This window comes from Ruditapes philippinarum, unplaced genomic scaffold (assembly GCF_026571515.1).
Source record: "Ruditapes philippinarum isolate M1 unplaced genomic scaffold, ASM2657151v2 ctg1002_1_1_1_1, whole genome shotgun sequence".
In the NCBI taxonomy this organism is placed as follows: Eukaryota; Metazoa; Mollusca; class Bivalvia; order Venerida; family Veneridae; genus Ruditapes; species Ruditapes philippinarum.
The window spans coordinates 59,830-78,431 of NW_026863932.1; the positions used below are offsets into that span (position 1 = coordinate 59,830).

At 34.0% G+C, this 18,602-nt stretch overlaps 1 protein-coding gene across 1 annotated transcript in view; it reads left to right on the plus strand.

Annotated features, from left to right (window-relative positions):
* Positions 1-18,602, plus strand: part of LOC132723868 (uncharacterized protein DDB_G0283697-like) — a 54,317-nt gene that overhangs the window by 21,703 nt on the left and 14,012 nt on the right. The window contains exons 4-6 of the mRNA XM_060708672.1: positions 6,891-7,094; positions 11,712-11,847; positions 15,664-18,420. Coding sequence (XP_060564655.1) covers positions 6,891-7,094; positions 11,712-11,847; positions 15,664-18,420 — 3,097 coding nt within the window. The remainder of the gene's footprint in view (positions 1-6,890; positions 7,095-11,711; positions 11,848-15,663; positions 18,421-18,602) is intronic.

An 18,602-nucleotide genomic window follows, 5' to 3' on the forward strand; every position in this document is an offset into this window, starting at 1 on the left:
TCTGGAAGTTTGTTTTGACAATTTCTAGGTCAAGTTTGAATATGGGTCACCTGGGGTCAAAAACTAGTTCACACAGCCCATATATGGAAAAACCTTGTTAGCTCGACTATTCGAAGAATATGAGAGCTATTGTAGTCGCCCCGGCGTCGGTGTCCGCGTCCGCGTCGGCGTCTGCGTTGGTTAAAGTTTTTTGTAAAGTCAAATATCTCAATTATTGCTTGAGATATTCAATTGAAACTTACAATACTTATTTATAGTAACTAGGTACATCAGATTGACAAGTTGGATAACTCTACCTACAATATTGACATTATTATGCCCCTTTTTAACTTAGAAATTTTGGTTAAAGTTTTTTGTAAAGTCAATTATCTCAACTATTGCTTGAGATATTCAATTGAAACTTACAATACTTATTTATAGTAACAAGGTACATCAGATTGACAAGTTGGATAACTCTGCCTACAATATTGACAGAATTATGCCCCTTTTTGACTTAGAATTTATGTTAAAGTTTTTGTAATATCTCAAATATTTTCAAAGTCCATTGACATATGGCTTTGAAACTTTGCACACATGTTCACCATCATGACCCCAACCTGTAGACAGGAGGAGGTAACTGTATCCAGCATTTTGACAGAATTATGCCCCTTTTTCGACTTAGAATTTATGTTTTAAGTTTTTGTAATACCTCAAATATTTTCAAAGTCCATTGACATATGGCTTTGAAACTTTGCACACTTGTTCACCATTATAACCCCAACCTGTAGACAGGAGGAGGTAACTGTATCCAGCATTTTGACAGAATTATGCCCCTTTTTCGACTTAGAATTTATGTTTTAAGTTTTTGTAATACCTCAAATATTTTCAAAGTCCATTGACATATGGCTTTGAAACTTTGCACACTTGTTCACCATTATAACCCCAACCTGTAGACAGGAGGAGGTAACTGTATCAAGCATTTTGACAGAATTATACCCCTTTTTCAACTTAGAATTTACTTTTAGGTTTGCATTCCACCTCAGATATTTTCATATTCTATTGAAACAAGTTGATATTTTATACTTTGAGAACATAATAGGACTCTGTCCAAGGCCTATAACTTTAACATGGATTTAAAGAAAAATTTTGTCCTTTTGTTATTAACTCTGAAAATTTTACATTATCAAGGCTCTTTTACTATCAAGCACAAAGAATAGTCGAGCGTTGCTGTCCTACTGACAGCTCTTGTTAACTCTCTAGTGGTCACATTTTTGACTCAATTGTCATTAAACTTGGTTAGCATGCTTGTTTAAGTAATTGCTTGGATGAGTTTGATGGGTCAGGTGAGCGATCTAGGACCATCTTGGCCTTCTTGTTTTCTCTGTCAATGTATATCTGTGTGTGCACTTTTAGTTAACCTATTAAAGTCTATCTCTCAACCTATGAGTTTCAATTTGAAGCCCTTAGAGCCCAAGTTTCAAGCACAGCAATTTTATGATATAAGCCCAGTTCCAGATAAAATTTATTATTCAATTTATTGTATATAATTGACAGACACTTTAGTTTAAAGTCCCATGTGAATGACAGGTTGCTATTAAAGGCACATTATGCCTCAGAAATCCATATTTATAACATTACTTAGAAATGTCAATGATATGTTTAATAATGATTTAATAATTGATTTAGGGTATGTTAGAATTGTTTCACGGATGTAGAAAGTAGCGCTGATTGTGCAGTAATATGTAGTTAATTTAGCAAAAGCGTAAACAATTAAGTATTTGGACTTCCATAATGAATATGAGCTGCATCATGACAAAACCAACATAGTGGGTTTGCGACCAGCATGGATCCAGACCAGCCTGCGCATCCGCGCAGTCTGATCAGGATCCATGCTGTACGCTTACAAACCCTATAACAGGTAGAGAAACTGATAGCGAACAGCATGGATCCTGATCAGACTGCGCGGATGTACAGGCTGGTCTGGATCCATGCTGGTCGCAAACGCATTACGTTGGTTTTGTCATGGCGCGGCTCATATGTATTCACAGTAATCATACTTTAACTGCCAACAAAGCAAAATGAGTCAAGATAATTCATGTATATGGCAAATTCGAATTTTTTTTTGAAACTGTAACAAGATACCAAAAATTTAAAGTTTTTGAGAAATAAAAATTATATAGCATTTCTAAGGCATAATGGGCCTTTAATAGTTGAGACATCATAATTGAAGCCAACTTGAGGCGACTAAATGGGTTTGAATAACTGGAGTCTATGCATCTCTTAGCTCCAGCAGGTGTGGTGATTTTGACCCCAGATGTTGTTTTGAAGTTTGTAACACCGAAGGTTACATAGCCAAAAAACATCTTTCCTGTTTTGACGCCTTATGACCTAAACTGTGTTGGTGAGCTGTAAAAGCAAACAAACAAATTTTAGATTCATGCTGATTTTCATGAAAATTTTGAAAATTTCTTAAGTAGTAAAATATTGTCAAGTGAACTAATAAAGTAATTTACACATTGCAAACTGCACTTAATTAATCATAATCTAGGAAAATTACCAAAATAGGGCCAAATATGCAAAAATAGCCCATACTGAATTAGATACACACTAGAAATATGGTGATAAATACTGTGATAACAGTTATTTATTGCATGCAACATATAAATTATTTCTTAAATTTTGAATATTTTACTTTTCTTCAAATCTTAATACAATTTTCTCAAGGTTGATTTTCTTAAAATCTTTTGGCTTGTCTGGACACATGCAGCTTTAAGAACTTGTTGTAGCAGTTATTTAAGGTACCTAAATGTATAAAAAAAAAGGCCTTCCGTCTTGATTACTGTAATAAAGATAATATGAAGTAAAATTTCAGTTAAAGGTTGCAACTAACTGCTGCATATTTTATGGTTATTGTTACGATTTGTCCTTGGAATATAAAGGATCCTGCTGATGTAATGCATTGTCATTGTTTATTTGAGATTTATCAGCAGTGGTTCTTTGTTTTTATTGATGCTGCTGTAGAGAATGTTTAAGTATGTAAATCTTTGATGCCATAATAGGGAAACATGTACATAAGGGAAGATAGCTGAGTGCTGTGTGTGTATATTCTATGCTGAATGAAGGTCCATCCACCCTTTCAGGCACTTAGAGCAGGGACGCCAGATAATTGGGGTCAAAGTGTTTATGTTCCATCTGTATTCTGCTCTGTGGGAGTAAAAGGTTTTGATTTTTTTTGCAAAAATAGCAAAGATATGTCACAGTGCTGGGGCATTTAACAGGGATTTGACCGTCTGTCTATGCCAGAGCAGAATACTGCAATCTCAACAACAGTGCAATCAGACTCGCAGTACTCTTTCAGTATTGATAGCTCAATATAAGTGTTTTGGAACATTAATCTCAGTAACCCTTTATTACCTTGTAAAATATCTTAAATGGACTTTTCCAATGTTCAATCTAATCAAAACCATTACTTGTTTTAAGGAAAACCGTGGTAACCATGATCAGACAGTAAGAATGTGCTGGCTGATCTGGTCTGTTCAAGTCTATTTTAAAACTTATGCTATATGGATGATACTTATTCTATCAACATCTTGTAAAAAGTCTGTCAACATTTGTCATTTTGTGCAGCTTATACTTTTTGAAAACAAAAATTTTTTGTATGATTTGTTTTTGCTCTTTGTCATACCATTGTGTGTTTAACTTTAAATTTTATGCCATTGGAAAGTGAAGAATTGCCTAATTATTAGGCTTATTAATGCAACTTGCGTGTTCTTTGTTCATGACAATAGCTTATTAAATACAACCTTTTTTACCCCTAGTTTAGACCTGTTTACTTTGTATACTAGCTTATGGAATATTGGTGATTTCTACTCTACTCCGAAATAAGGCACAGTTGGGCACCTAAGATGTTCTTCCACCAGTAAAGCTGGCAAGTCAGCATATGTTGTGTGCTGTATTTTAGTGCAACCAAAACCAACAACAGAAAACATTGATTGCATCCATCTCATTACTGGTCAGATTAGCTGTCTCCTTGAATGATAGTCGAGAAGGGCAATAACAGTTGGCCAACATTTTTTTTTGCAAACTTAATATGAAATGTTTGCTTGAAATTTTCTGTTTACATTAAATTTTTGTTGTTTTGTTTTTGAATAATATTCACTTTGTTTTTCGGAACTGTCATGTTGCATTGGGTCGATGGTTTTTACTTGTAAAAATCAGGTTATTAAATCTGTTATTTTGAACATAAAAAAATAGATGTTTTGTTAGAAATGTGAGAAATGAGGAATTTTATATCGCATAATTGTTCTAGAAACTTTATACTGTTCTTTGAATTGTTGTTTTTGTTCTGTAAAGTAAATTTTATATTTTTAATTGTTGTAAATATTGACATCAATATAAGTGAATAAGTTAGTCTAGGTCAAGTTCAAGGTCTAGGTCAAGTTCAATGTAAAGAAGTCAATGTCAGGGTAACTGGTAAATATCAGAGAGTCAGAGTCAATGTCTTATTTAGTATTATGGTGAATGTTTATCATAATTAAAAGAAGAATATTAAAAGAAGAATTTTTACAGAAATTTTCACAGTTCTTGTTCCACTTATTGGAGAAAACAATTTGTAACTTGAATTTATTAAAACTATAGTGAAAAACAATTAGTTTTTGTAAAGAGAAATTTTAATTTAAGAATAGGTGAACCTTAAAGGAATTTAATACTTTTACTTGTTACTTTTTTATCCCCCGCCATTGGAATCGGGAGGGGGATATAGTTTTGGCGTTGTCCGTCCGTCCGTACGAACCCAGAGGTACTTGTGTGACTTGGAGAACAATGGGTATCAGTAAATTCTCTTTGATCCTATTCATTCCGTTTTTACTTGTGTGTCTTTTTTTAAGCCTTGTGTGACTAAAAATGGCTAAAAAGATCAAAGGAAAAGTCACATAAGTACCATTTTGTGAGTAGGTCCGTCCATCCGTCCGTCCGAATTTCGTTTCCGGACTAGTTCTCTGCAACTACTTACTGGAATTCAACTAAACTTTATGGGAATCATCAATATTAAAAGGAGATGCGCATATCGTTGGCTTGTTCCAGTCAGGCCCTTTAACTCAGAGTTATGGCCCTTGATTAGTTATGTAGTATGCATATAGAGTAAAAATCGTTTCCGCGCTATTTCTCTGCAACTACTGGCTGGAATTCAAGGAAACTTTATTGGAACCTTCAATATTAAGAGGGAATGTGCATATCGTCGGCTTGTTCCGGTCCGACACTTTAACTCAGAGTTGTGGCCCTTGATTAGTTATGCAGTATGCATATAGAGTAAAAATCGTTTCTGCGCTACTTCTCTGCAACTACTGGCTGGATTTCAACAAAACTTTATAGGAACCTTCAATACCAAGAGGATATGCGCATATCATCGCTTTGTTCCTGTCAGACATTTTAACTCAGAGTTATGGCCCTTGATTAGTTCTGCAGTATGCATATACAGCAAAAATCATTTCCACGCTACTTGTTTGCAACTTCTGGCTGGAATTCAACAAAACTTTATGGGAACTTCAATACCAGGAGGAGATGCGCATATCGTCACCTTGTTCGGGTCAGACACTTTAACTCAGAGTTATGGCTCTTGATTAGTTATGCAGTATGCATATAGAGCAAAAATCGTTTCCGCGCTACTTCTCTGCAACTACTGGCTGGAATTCAACAAAACTTTATGGGAACCTTCAATACCAAGAGAAGATGCGCATATCATTGCCTTGTTGGGGTCAGACATTTTAACTCAGAGTTATGGCCCTTGATAACTTATGCAGTATACAACCAGAGCAATAATCGTTACCGTGCTACTTCTCTGTAACTACTGGCTGGAATTCAATGAAACTTTATGGGATACGAAGAGGAGATGTGCATATAGTCGCCTTGTTCCGGTCAGACACTTATAACTCAGATTTATGGCCCTTGATTAGTTATGCAATATGCATACATCTCATTGGCATATCCAGATATTACTATTTAACACAGAGTTATGGCTCTGTTATTGCCCTGAATGTTTATCAGGTTCAAAGAATATTACTGTTTATGCCATGATAAATATATAAAGAAAGCCTTATGTCTTCAGTTGTTGTGTTAGTAATAACCAGTACTCGGCGGGGGATATAAATTCAACAAATTTGCTTGTAATATCTCTTTTTCGTATGATATATCTCATTTATGAACATTCATTTCATTCCTATCCATCGTTGATCTGTTTTTAGCAGAGAATGACCTGTGCATGTGCGAAAAGGGTACCGTTCCAGTAGGTGTCGCAAAGAGGGTACCAATATGGATATGCACTATGCACTCCTTGATTATTTAGTTTTTTTTAATGTCACCCATCAAGATATTTCTTTGAAACTTACAGTAATGATTAATGACCATCATTTGCACTTGCAGGCAAGAAAACATGACTCTGTCATGGGTTTTGACATAATTATGGTACAGTTCTGGCTTCATAATGTGTGTTTTTAGAGAGCTGCTATCAGGTGCTGAGAAAATTTTCGAGCATGCTGTAGTTGAACATTTAGGACTTTTACAGCATGATACAAATGTGTAAAGTTTTAATCAGTAAAGTTGCAATTTACAGTTTACCATATCAAAGGTTGTCTTTGAAATTCTACAAAGACCTGCATCACATGTTTAGCAGGTAGGAGAACTAGGACTTCATGTTGGACTTACATTCCTTACCACTGGAACCAGTTGTGAATAAATATTTTCTTTAAAACCAGCTGCTCAAGCTTGATTGTTCTTTAATTCAAGTAACCACTTGTACTTAGATACCACTATGTCAATATTTACTTGTATTGCAATAAGGTGATCAAGCCCTGATTGCTGAACTGTCCTGTGACCACTGGTACCCTGTACTGTATCAATATTTTCTTGTATTGCAGGTAGGGGAACCAGCTCATCATCCAGAGGTGGACTATGGATATAACGACTTTGGAGAGGTGCCTTTTGAATTTAAGCAGGCAGTTTTCCAGCAACAGGCTCGTGGGAGGGGCCGGGGTTTCCACCGTGGCAGGGGAAGGGGCAGAGGAAGGGGAAACTGGTTTCCACCTAAACCTGTCACTCAAAGTGCACTCATTGTGATACAGGTAGTAAATGTTTTATTAGTGTTTTTAGTGTCATATGGGTAGGAATATAAGCATTTTAGTATTCTAAAGTTACTCTATCATAAATGAAAAAAAAATTATTTTTAAATTTATCTTTATACAGTGAGATTATCACACTTAGTTTACATAAAGAATTTATAATAATCTTTTTTAATAATTTACATAAAGAATTTATATTAATATTTTTTTATACAGTTAAACTTCGTTCGCTCGAACTCGGATCGCTCGAATACCTCCTTTCGCTCGAACTCATCGTCCAGTCCCGGCAAAATTCCTATGTAATATATATTGTTCTACCTCGGATCGCTCGAACACCCATCACTCGAACTCTCGAACATGATCTCTGGTCCCTTCGGCAGAAATATAGTGTAAATCACACCTTTTCGGTCGAACACAAACAGACAACAAAAGTTGTGGGTCGACATGTTCTAAATAATTGACAGTCGGTGACACATGTTTTTAACACCTCGTGATCCTGACAAAGGCAATTAAGGTTAATTGATACAAAATAAAAGGTGTTGTAACCGATTTGTTTGTTATGATAAAATTGTATATTTGCCGTCTTTAGTAACGATAAAAAGAAAACAACTCCTGAAATGCGCAAAAGTCAATAAATAAATGACGTTTACCCGGACGGCTTTAATTACAACCGTGGTTCATGTATCGTGAATTGTAACAGTGTAATCTATTTATAGAATGATACTTGTACGTGTTTATTTTAGTAAATGACTACAAATATATGCTGCTGTAAAATGTTGTTTTTTTTCATTTAATTAATTCATTGTTTAAAATAAAATTAATTCCATAATAGACATATAAATATATTTTGAACATTGTTCACAGTTTGGATAATGATCGCCCAATCGAACTCAACCAATTACAATATGCATGAATATAGATTAACACAGTGTACCGTTAATTTTGTTTTAATATAATAATAATTCTTAATATGACGTATTCGACAAACAGATGTTCTAACAACAATTATATTGACGTATTTATCATTTGACCTATGTAAGCTGGAAAACCTTTAGACATATGTTCTATGTAATAATAGTTCAACCTCGGTTGGCTCGAACTACCGATCTCTCGAACAAATTTTCACAGACCCTCCGAGTTCGAGCGAACAAAGTTCAACTGTATAATTACAAGGTGGCTCATTATTCTTTATAATAAACGAGATAGAATAAAGAAGAAATGAAACTCCTTTCGGTTTTCAAATTTCAAATTATACTTGTATTTTGTTTTATAGTATACTTTGGCTCAGACTGCAAATAACATATCCCACACATTTTTGTATTTGAATCAAGTGTGGGATGTGGAGTTATGTCTGCATGGAATATTATACAACTAGCTTACGAAAAAGGTTAAGGTTGATCTTCGTACCAAGTAGATATCTTGTTTGTGCCTTAAATAACTGCCTCCGTGGTCGAGGGGTTAGTGTCAATGACTTCTTATCCAGTGACATCTCTATGGTGTGGGTTGATCCCCGGGAGACGCTTTGGTAGTTTAGCGTAGAGGATAGTAGTCTAGTACTGGTGTAACTCTCCAGGAACGATGAGTAGGAAACTACCCGCTTATATGACTGAAATACTGTTGGGAAAAGGCGTAAAATGAAACAAACAAACAAACAAACCTTAAATGATATACAGACATACAGGCCATATATTCCTACCACTGGTACAGCCAGAAAGCAGTTTTATTATTTAGACTGTAGTAATGAGAACGCAAATGAACTATTAAATGGACCTGTCTGATTTTAAGAACTGTCTGTTACTAATTATAGAAGTTCCAAGATGAAATGTTAAAAAGATATCAACCAACATTCTAACTAGCTTTACGCTATTCCTTCATTGAACAAGGGGTAATGAAGTGCATTATTCACAATATATGCACAGCATAAAAAAAGGAATGCTTACACACCATATTACGTCAATAAACCAAAATATTTTAATGATGTCAGGAAAATTACTTTACACTCAATGTAGTCCAACATATTTTTATCAATTCTCTTTTTTATTAGCATGTTAGAATGGAAATAAGATACTTATTTTACTTGCATAATAGTATAATATTGAATGGTTTGTCGTTCAAATTCTTTGTAATGAATCATTTTGGCCTGTCGACCTTCATGATTATATTCCTACGCATTTGAACTCAAACTGTGCATTATTCTACAATGCATTCAAACTTGATATCTATTTTCTAAATATAGATCCAGGTCAGGCTGCACAGATCATGAATATGTAGGCTGGCCTGGTCCTGTACTGATCGCAAAGGTTAATCTCTTGTTGTTAAGGTCAAGGTTAATAGTGTCATTCTTTATATGGTAAAATTGGAACAGATTAATTGATAATAACTTTTGATTTACTCATTCATTAATTGGAAACAAAAAGGCATTAACATTTAAAACATGCTGAAAATAAATAAAAATGACATCTGAAAAGCACTTCCGATGCAAAGCAGGAGATGTAATCAGCAAATTAATTTGACAGAGACAATTCTTGCTATGAAAATTGTAAACAATTTTAATTAATAACAAAATATAATTGGATTATTTTTCCGAGAGGTTTTAACAAGATTGCTGGGTAACCATTGATTAATTTTTGCAGCTATAGAGATACATAAGAATGTAAACAGGAAGTTCTACTTCTGTTCGTTGCGTTATTAGTTTGGGTTTTGTTTTTTTTCCATCCATTTTGTTCTTGTATGAATATTCATTATTTTTGCCACGGTGTCTTAAAGCAGCATGCCTCCAGATGAGATAAAATATTTTCAAGAAAAATCAAACTTGAGAAAAATGTACAAAGATTTTAAGTAAAGTAAAAAGATACAAGATTCAAATAATGATTTACATGTCATGTGTGATTTAGCATAAATTATTACCAGATTTCTACAGCGTGATTAATGCAGTATGGGCTATTTTTGCATATTTTGACCTTTTGGTAATTTTCGTAAATTAAAAGTGCCATTTGCAATGTGTAAATTATTTTCGATGTTCGCTTCACAATATTTTATTTTTAAAAACATTTTTTGAAATTTTCATGAAAATTGGCATGAATCTGGAGACATGCTGCTTTAATTTGTGGTATCAAATAATACAAGTTATAATCAAAACTAACAAGCTTTATTTTATAAATAGACTTGTCCATCTTTCAATCTGGACAAAACCATTTATTTGTTTTAGGTAAAATTTCAAATATGTACAGAATGAATAGTAAACAGTGCAGACCATGAACAGACAGCATATACATGTCTGTTGATTTTGGTCTGCATTGGTTGCATGACTAGATTCAGATGCCGTCTGCAGGCAAAGTGTTAGTGAACACTTGGCTTACATACTGTTACCCACTTTATAAGGCATTATGTACTGTATACCAAAAGTCTGTAAAAAAATCATTTTTCTCTTATAACTGGAGAAAAACTATGTTATTTTGTTTAGTTTTTCCAATTTCAATGTGGTCATAACAATCGTCAATGTTAAACCTCTTGACATATCAAATTTCCGCAAAGATTGTTAATATTGCATTTGTTTGGCTCTTCCAATAACAAGTATTTTTTTATTTTGATTGAATTATATGATATTCTCCCCCTTGTTTTAGTGGTTCATTGTGTCTGTGGTATTCACTTGCACCATATTGACCGAATAAATATATAGAAAACAATATATTGTTTATCTGGGAAGGTCTTAAAAATGCCAAGGCTAGCAAAATACTTCATTTCCTTGATAAAGTCAACAATAAGTAAAGATTATATTGACATATTCATTACAAATGAAAATAATCCTGGAAGACTGGCTTCCTTTCTGAACAGTGAGCGTAATACTTGTTATGTGTAAATGATTTTTTCTTTAAAGTCTTCATGTTACAGTTAGGAAAAATGTTATTTTTTTTACAGAAACATGTTTTTTTTCTCATGGGAATTTGCCAATGAAATCTCCTTTAGATAGTTTCAATGATCTGTGCCACTCATCGATCATAGTAACTCGGGCTATTTACTGTATATGTACCATACTGTTTGCTGATGGCTGAGTGGTTTAGGTCACTAACATCAAACCACTTGTCCTCTCACCGGTGTTTGAATCCGGCAAGTGACTTTGAATTATTTCTTGTGAGAAAACTATCCAGCCGGCTTAACATAGGACACTGGTTCTATTCATGTTGTTTTGTGCCTGAAATAATACACGAGGGGCAGCTGAGGTCTTCTTTTCTAGTGAAGCTTGAAATGCACCGTATGTCTTAAACAGTGTTGGTGCAAAGTAAATTTTTCCCAAACAATAGTGAATTGTAAGTGACGAATATAAATTTTATTTGCATGAAGTAACAATGATTGCATACATATGAGCCGCGTCAGGACAAAACCAACATAATGGGTTTGCGACCAGCATGGATCCAGACCAGCCTGCGCATCCGCGCAGTCTGATCAGGATCCATGCTGTTCGCTGTCAGTTTCTCTACTTGCTATAGGGTTTGTAAGCGAACAGCATGGATCCTGATCAGACTGCGTGGATGCGCAGGCTGGTCTGGATCCATGCTGGCCGCAAACCCATTATGTTGGTTTTGTTGTGAAGCAGCTCATATCTTTCTGATTTTTTTTCAGCCCTCTGGTGGCCAGGAGGAGGAACCTAAACTTTTTGATGCCCCAAAAGATTCACGCCCATTTTTATTGCGTCCGCAAGACAAGTGGGCCTCAACTGAGAGTGGTAGCCAGAGTTCAACTCCAACAAGACCAAAAGGTAAGTTGTTATCGTTAAACGTAATTAGTTTTTATCCACCGCCATTTCTTAATGCTTTCTTTTCCCCCTGTCTATTAATGTTATATGTATCTGTCTGGGAACAAATAAAATTTGTAATTTGTAACTTTGTTCTGTAAGTTAGAGAATTTATAATAACACATTATCTGTTCTCTGTGGATGAGAGCTCTTTTGACATTTGGAAATATGACCTTGACCCCCTTATTACTTTGACCTTGAAGGTCAAATTTTCAAAAGTCATTATTGTAGACAGGTATTTATTTTTGGAGGAGCATTGTTTTTATATACATATTTTGTTGATAGGCATACTAGGTAACAGAAGGTCTTCCCGCACAAGTAAAGCTAAAAAGTTGCCATGTGACCTTCACACTGTTGGTGCGACTTAGGTTCCAACTTTCCACTGTACTCTGTGCTGATTAGCAGTATGGAAAGAAATATAAGAAGCAAATTGATTCTCTATATTATTGCAGAGCACTTTACTCCTTAAAGTTTTGTTAAGAAATATCAAATTACATTTGTCTCCTTTCAAGTTTGTTTGTACCACAAGAACACTCTGAAGTACCACATAAAAATCAATTTTGAAAGAAGAAAACAAACCATTAGGAAACTAAGATCTATTACAAGGTTAAAATGTCTGAAACTTCTGGTTTGAGGAATGATGTAGACATTAATGTAAGTTATTAGCTGAAATGTCTCATTAAAACTGTGAAGATTGAAATTAAGAAATCTGATACTTTGTCGGTTACTTTGATAGGATTAATTTGTCCGAGGTCTAAGAAATTCGGCTTATTGAGAATTAATGGTGTACTTTTAAATATGAACATCTTAAATATCAAGGTTAATTCCATCTTTAACTCGAAACCGTCTTATATTGTTATACTTAATGTGTTTTTTTCCATTATTGCCATCTGTTTGAATAATAGAAAGACAAAGTTCTGTTGTTGTATTGCGTACTTGTACACCACAAGTACGCAGCAGTCTGATCTGACATTAACCAGTTGTTTTTTCTCAATATTTGTTATCAGTTTTAAGATGGCATATTGACATTGATATTAAATCAAGGTAATGATCACGCTTTGTTAATGATCGTACGTGATGTCTGGGCCTTTTTGAAGAAATTGATGAGGTTTTATTTTTTTATGACATTGTATTGACTGATGAATAATATTATCTATTACTGACTTAATACTGAAGTAGGTACAGGTGTTGGGCTGAAAGATATTGCTCAGTTGTTTTATTTTGAAATTCAAATTCACTTGAACACCCCTAAGGTTTGTCATTGCTCAACGCTAAAGTTATGTAATTAATTATGAATATTGTAGAATATATTGTTTGTTTTTTCTCCAACTGAAAGATAAATTGCAGCGTTAGCCTCTGATAGTGATTGGGTCAAAACAAACAAAGATTCTTAGCCCTTAACCTGATAAAAACCAAAAGTGATTAGTCTTGCCACTTAAAGTAATTGGTTTTTGCCACCAAATGTGATTAGTTTTTGCCATCAAAATTGATTAGTTTTTGCCACTAAAAGTTATTAGTTTTTGCCACTAAAAACTATTAGTTTTTGCCACCAAATGTGATTAGTCTTTGCCACTAAAAACTATTAGTTTTTGCCACCAAATGTGATTAGTCTTTGCCACTTAAAGTAATTAGTTTTTGTCACCAAATGTGATTAGTTTTTGCCACCAAAATTGATTAGTCTTTGCCACCAAATGTGATTAGTCTTTGCCACCAAAAGTGATAAGTCTTTGCCACCAAATGTGATTAGTCTTTGCCACCAAAAGTGATATGTCTTTGCCACCAAATGTGATTAGTCTTTGCCACTAAAAGTGATTAGTCTTTGCCACCAAAAATGATAAGTCTTTGCCACCAAATGTGATTAGTCTTTGCCACCAAATGTGATTAGTCTTTGCCACCAAAAATGATAAGTCTTTGCCACCAAAAATGATTAGTCTTTGCCACCAAAAGTGATTAGTCTTTGCCTCTAAAAGTGGTTAGCCTTTGCCACCCAATTGGATTAGTATATGCCACCAAAAGTGATTAGCCTTTGCTATTATGATTGCTGTGGCGTCATCATCATGCGAAAACATGATTGTAGCCCATTATTAAAACAAATTAACAAGGTATCAGCATGAAACTTGGTATACTTGCTTATCATGGCAAGGAGGAGCTTAGTTTTGAAAGCAATAACTTTTTGAGTTATGCCCCTTTTTAACTCTTTAATTTTTTGCCTTTTTACAGTTGAGCTATAATGCTGCATGCGGTGCTCTTGGTGTATAAACCGACAAATCATAGATGTTACCTTTTAAAATGTAGATGATTCTACTATTAAGGCCAACATTTTTTTATAAAATGTTTTACGGGACCGCCGACCGTATTTTTAGAGAAAATCAAATAAAAATAAAAGTAAATATAAGAACTTTTATTTTCATTTTGCCCGCCGACCTCTCTTACCCACTTCTGTCAAAATTAAAAGTTAATTGGTAAGTAAATTGATAGTGAAAACTTTTTATCATGAATCATTGAAAACAATTGAATAATTTATTATACGAAAACAATAAATTCCTGAAAGTTGTTTGGTGGGCAGATATTTGTTGTTGTCTTGTTGAAATACAAGGCTTCTTTATAATTGAACCACGGAGTTGAATAGTGTATGTGTATCTGTGATTGAACACAGTCATCTATAACATTTATTAAGTTAATATTAGTATCATGACAGGTAGTAATGTGTATTTTTAGAAGTTTTTTACTAGATCAATATTGAGGAAATTGGTCTTTTTTCAATGTAAGATTATGACTATGAGCATTAAGTCCTCTAAATTGACATTTCTGTAAAACTGCCTATAATAAATTCTCAACAGAAAACTCCTGATTTGTAACAATGTATGCCATTTGATTTTCTATTTACTGTCAATTGCTTTTCATTTTACTAATTATTTGAAAATATGAATAATTTTCAGAAATTGCAATTTTTTTGCACATACAGAACTTACTCTCTTAAAGATAATTTTTGAAGTTGTTGATTCAATTTACCTTGTGAAACTGACATTGTACATTATTATGTTTGTACCTCTGTGAATGAATCACTCTCCCTTTGTGGTGTTGTGGATTAGAATCCTGTCAGGAAGTTAATTTGGATTCCCGTGAGGAAACTATCGGTAAGCTTATGATAGGTAGGTGGTTCTACCTGGTTGCAAGCTTGTGTGACAGTAAAGCTTGAGAGTGGCAATACGACATTGTTTGGATACTCTTGAAATGAAGGGACTAAACAATGAATTTGGAGTTGTGTGGCATGTTTGCCCTAAACGTGAAAAGACAAAACTAATAGAAACTAGATCAGCATTTAATAGCTACTAAAAACAAAAGCAAAAGTGACTTAAAACATTTTTTTTTCAATTATTTTGTTTAAAATTATGTCAAAAATACTTCAAAACTATAAAATCATTGATTTTATTTACAAAAAATCTGTTTTTGGAGTCTTAAAAAAATGTTTGAAAATATAATTTTTTAACCTCTTTTATCATTTTATTTTTATTTTGTGGTCGACTGATAAAAAAATTGAATTTTATTTTTATTTTTATTTATCCCCCCCGACCCAATTTTAAAAAAAAATATCCCGTAAAACATTTAATAAAAAAATGTTGGCCTAAGGGCCAAGTATTGAATGTGAATGACAAAACCTTGATTTGTTTGTTCAAAATGTTAATGACTCCATTGCTAGTTTTGGACCACGTCTTAAGTGGAATGTCTTATATATAACAGAGAATATATCTAAAATAGACAGTGTTAATATTATTTCAGAGAAATCCAAGTTCAGTCGCTACAATGACGAATCTGACAGTGAAGATGATGATGAAATTGTTGGAAGACGAAGAAGAAAATCTGAATCTACCAACCCAGCAAACATGTCATTAGAAGATGTGAGTAGTGACACTGAAGTAGAAATTCATACTCACCACAATGACAATGATGATGAACTTCATGGACATGTTAATGAGGTAGAAGTACACTACAATGCACAAGATGCAAATGATTCTGCAGAAGTGTGTGAAAAAGATTTAGACTTAATGGATGCAGATGAAAGTGCTGTAGATATGTCTCAGAATATAACTATTGATGAGGTTACTTCTGATATAAATGTGTCTATTAATCTAGACACAACTTCTGCAGAGACAAAGAGTAATCCGGTTAATTGTGAAGGTCCAACTGTAAATGAAGAAACAAAACAACTGGGATATGCTGATGGTAATGCAGTTAAAGATAGTATTATACTGATACAAAATAAACTTTTGGATGGACTTGGTGACCAAGAGTTAGAATCTGATAATACACCATTAAGAGATGAACAAACTCCTTTGAGAGATGAATTAAGACAAGATGACAGCATTTCTTACAGTACTTTTAGCAGATTCAATAGAAGAAATAGAGATTCTGATTCTGCTGAGGAATCTGGAGAAGAGTCTGATATTTGTCAGAAAAATGAACCAAGTAGCAGAGAGAGTTCTGTAAGTAGGGAAAGTACAAGATCTCAGTCAGAATCTGGTAATGAAAGTGCTTGTAGTGAAAGTATTGTTGATAGTATAAATGAATTGGAGAAAGAAACTCCAAAACCTCAACAGACAAATTCTGCCAAGATATCTCAATCACCTCAGGATAGAAAATCATCTTTGCAATCATTAAAATCATCTAAATCATCAGAAGTGTCATCATCATCAGCATCATCATCATCATCATCTGATTCAGAATCTGAATCTTCATCATCATCATCATCACCACCATCATCTGCTTCAGACAATGATTTATCAGCCACTTCATCTAGAAGATTAAAACAAAAACTTCAAAGAAGAGAATCTAAAATTGTTAAAAGTAAATCAAAATCTCCAGTTGAGAGTAAAAGAAAATCAAACTTAAGTAGTGAATCTGAAAAAGTGTCAAATGATAAAATGTTAGATAGAAGTCACAGAGATGCAAAGAATGAGAAATATCCCACATCTGAAAGGAATAAAAGAGATTATAACATAAAGGACAGAGACAGAAGGGATTTAAAAAGTTCTGAAAGAAGTTCTAACAAAGAGCAATTATCTTACATGCAGCATAGAAGACCAGTGAAAGACAGACTGGCATCAAATGATGTGAAAGCTGATCCAGAATTCGATGCAACAAACTACAGAGATGCATCTTCATATCAGAGAAATGGTAAAAAAGGAAAACAAAGTAAAAGCAGTAGTGAATTTGATAGGAAAAACTATAATAGTAGAGAACATACTAAGGTAGATAAGGGTAAATCTAAAGAAAACATAGAACGAAATGATAGAATTAAGTCAAGAGATAACATGGAAAAAACACCTGTAAAGAAGCACAAGGAAAAGGACCATGACAAAAGGTACTTTGAAGAAATAGGAAGATTAAAATATGAGGATGCACACGTGTCTAAAAAGTATAATGACAACGAAGGCAGTGAAGTTTCTTCCAGGTTGAAGCACAGTAAAAGTGAAAGTAAACAACATAGGGCCCATTCCATTGAAAGAAAAAGTGATAAAGTCAGATCGTCAGAAAAGACAGATAAAAGAGATACAAATGCAAAATATAGTAAAAGTGATTCACTTATAGTATCAGGAAATGCAAAAAAGTCACAAAGCAGTTCAAAGGAATCACTGCATCTTAAAAGTAAAGAAAGGCGAAAATCAGATGAAAAGTTCAGGCGTAAAAGTATGGAAGGAAAATCTAAAGAACAAAATAGGAAGGAAGAACAAAAATCTAAAAGGAGGAGTATAGAAGACAGGCTAAAAAGAATAGCCAGTGTAACAGAAAAATTGGGTTCAGATTCAGACAGTGATAAGAGTGTTTCTAGTCTAAGTGATGTAACTAGTGATTCAGAAACTGAAACATGGAGGGATAAGAAACATGGTGCATCAAGGAAAACAGCTGATATAGAGATGGAACGAAGACGAAGAGAACTGAAAGAGAGGGAGAAGAGAAGAGAAATGGAAAGGAACAAAGGAGAGAAAAGACATGAAAGAGGAGGCGGAGATGGTGATGGTAATCAGAGAGCAAGATATAAGGAAAGAGATTCAAAGGGTACAAAGTATGGTTCCGAATTTCATGAACGACAAAGTTTTAGAAAGGAAGACTACAGAGATAAGAAGCAGGGAGACAGTGAGAGACATAGACAGTATCAAAAGAAAAATACGGTATTTTATGAGGAGAAAAATGCAGTTCGGAAACAGTTTGAGGAGGAAAGTTCAGACAGTGATTCTGGTGTTAGAAAAGGGGGTCTGATAAGTGTAGTGAAAAATGAAAGAACTAAACATAGTGAGGGAATTCCCAGTTTACTTGATATCAATGTCTCAAAACCAAAATCCGACAAGGATAGAAATGTTCAGAAGAAGTTGTCAAGGAAGGAAAGTCTCATTATACATGTGGATAAATCTAGTGATGAGGAGGATGTGTCAAGTACAAAATCTAGGAAGAAGAAGGTGAAAAAGAGGAAGAAATGGAGTAGCTCTGATGAGGATGACACCTCCTTGCAACAAGTTGTAAATGTTACATTTAATGATGGTATGTCCTGTAATTTACTTACTTATCTACATCAACTCTCTTAGTCAATAGAATAAGCAGATAATTAGGCATATAGACCTTTTTTTATCCCAAAGATGATTTAATTTCATGTTACAATTCATTCCATTTATGTCAAATTATGTTGTAGTAATGACATGAAGTTTCCAATTTTGATACAATAG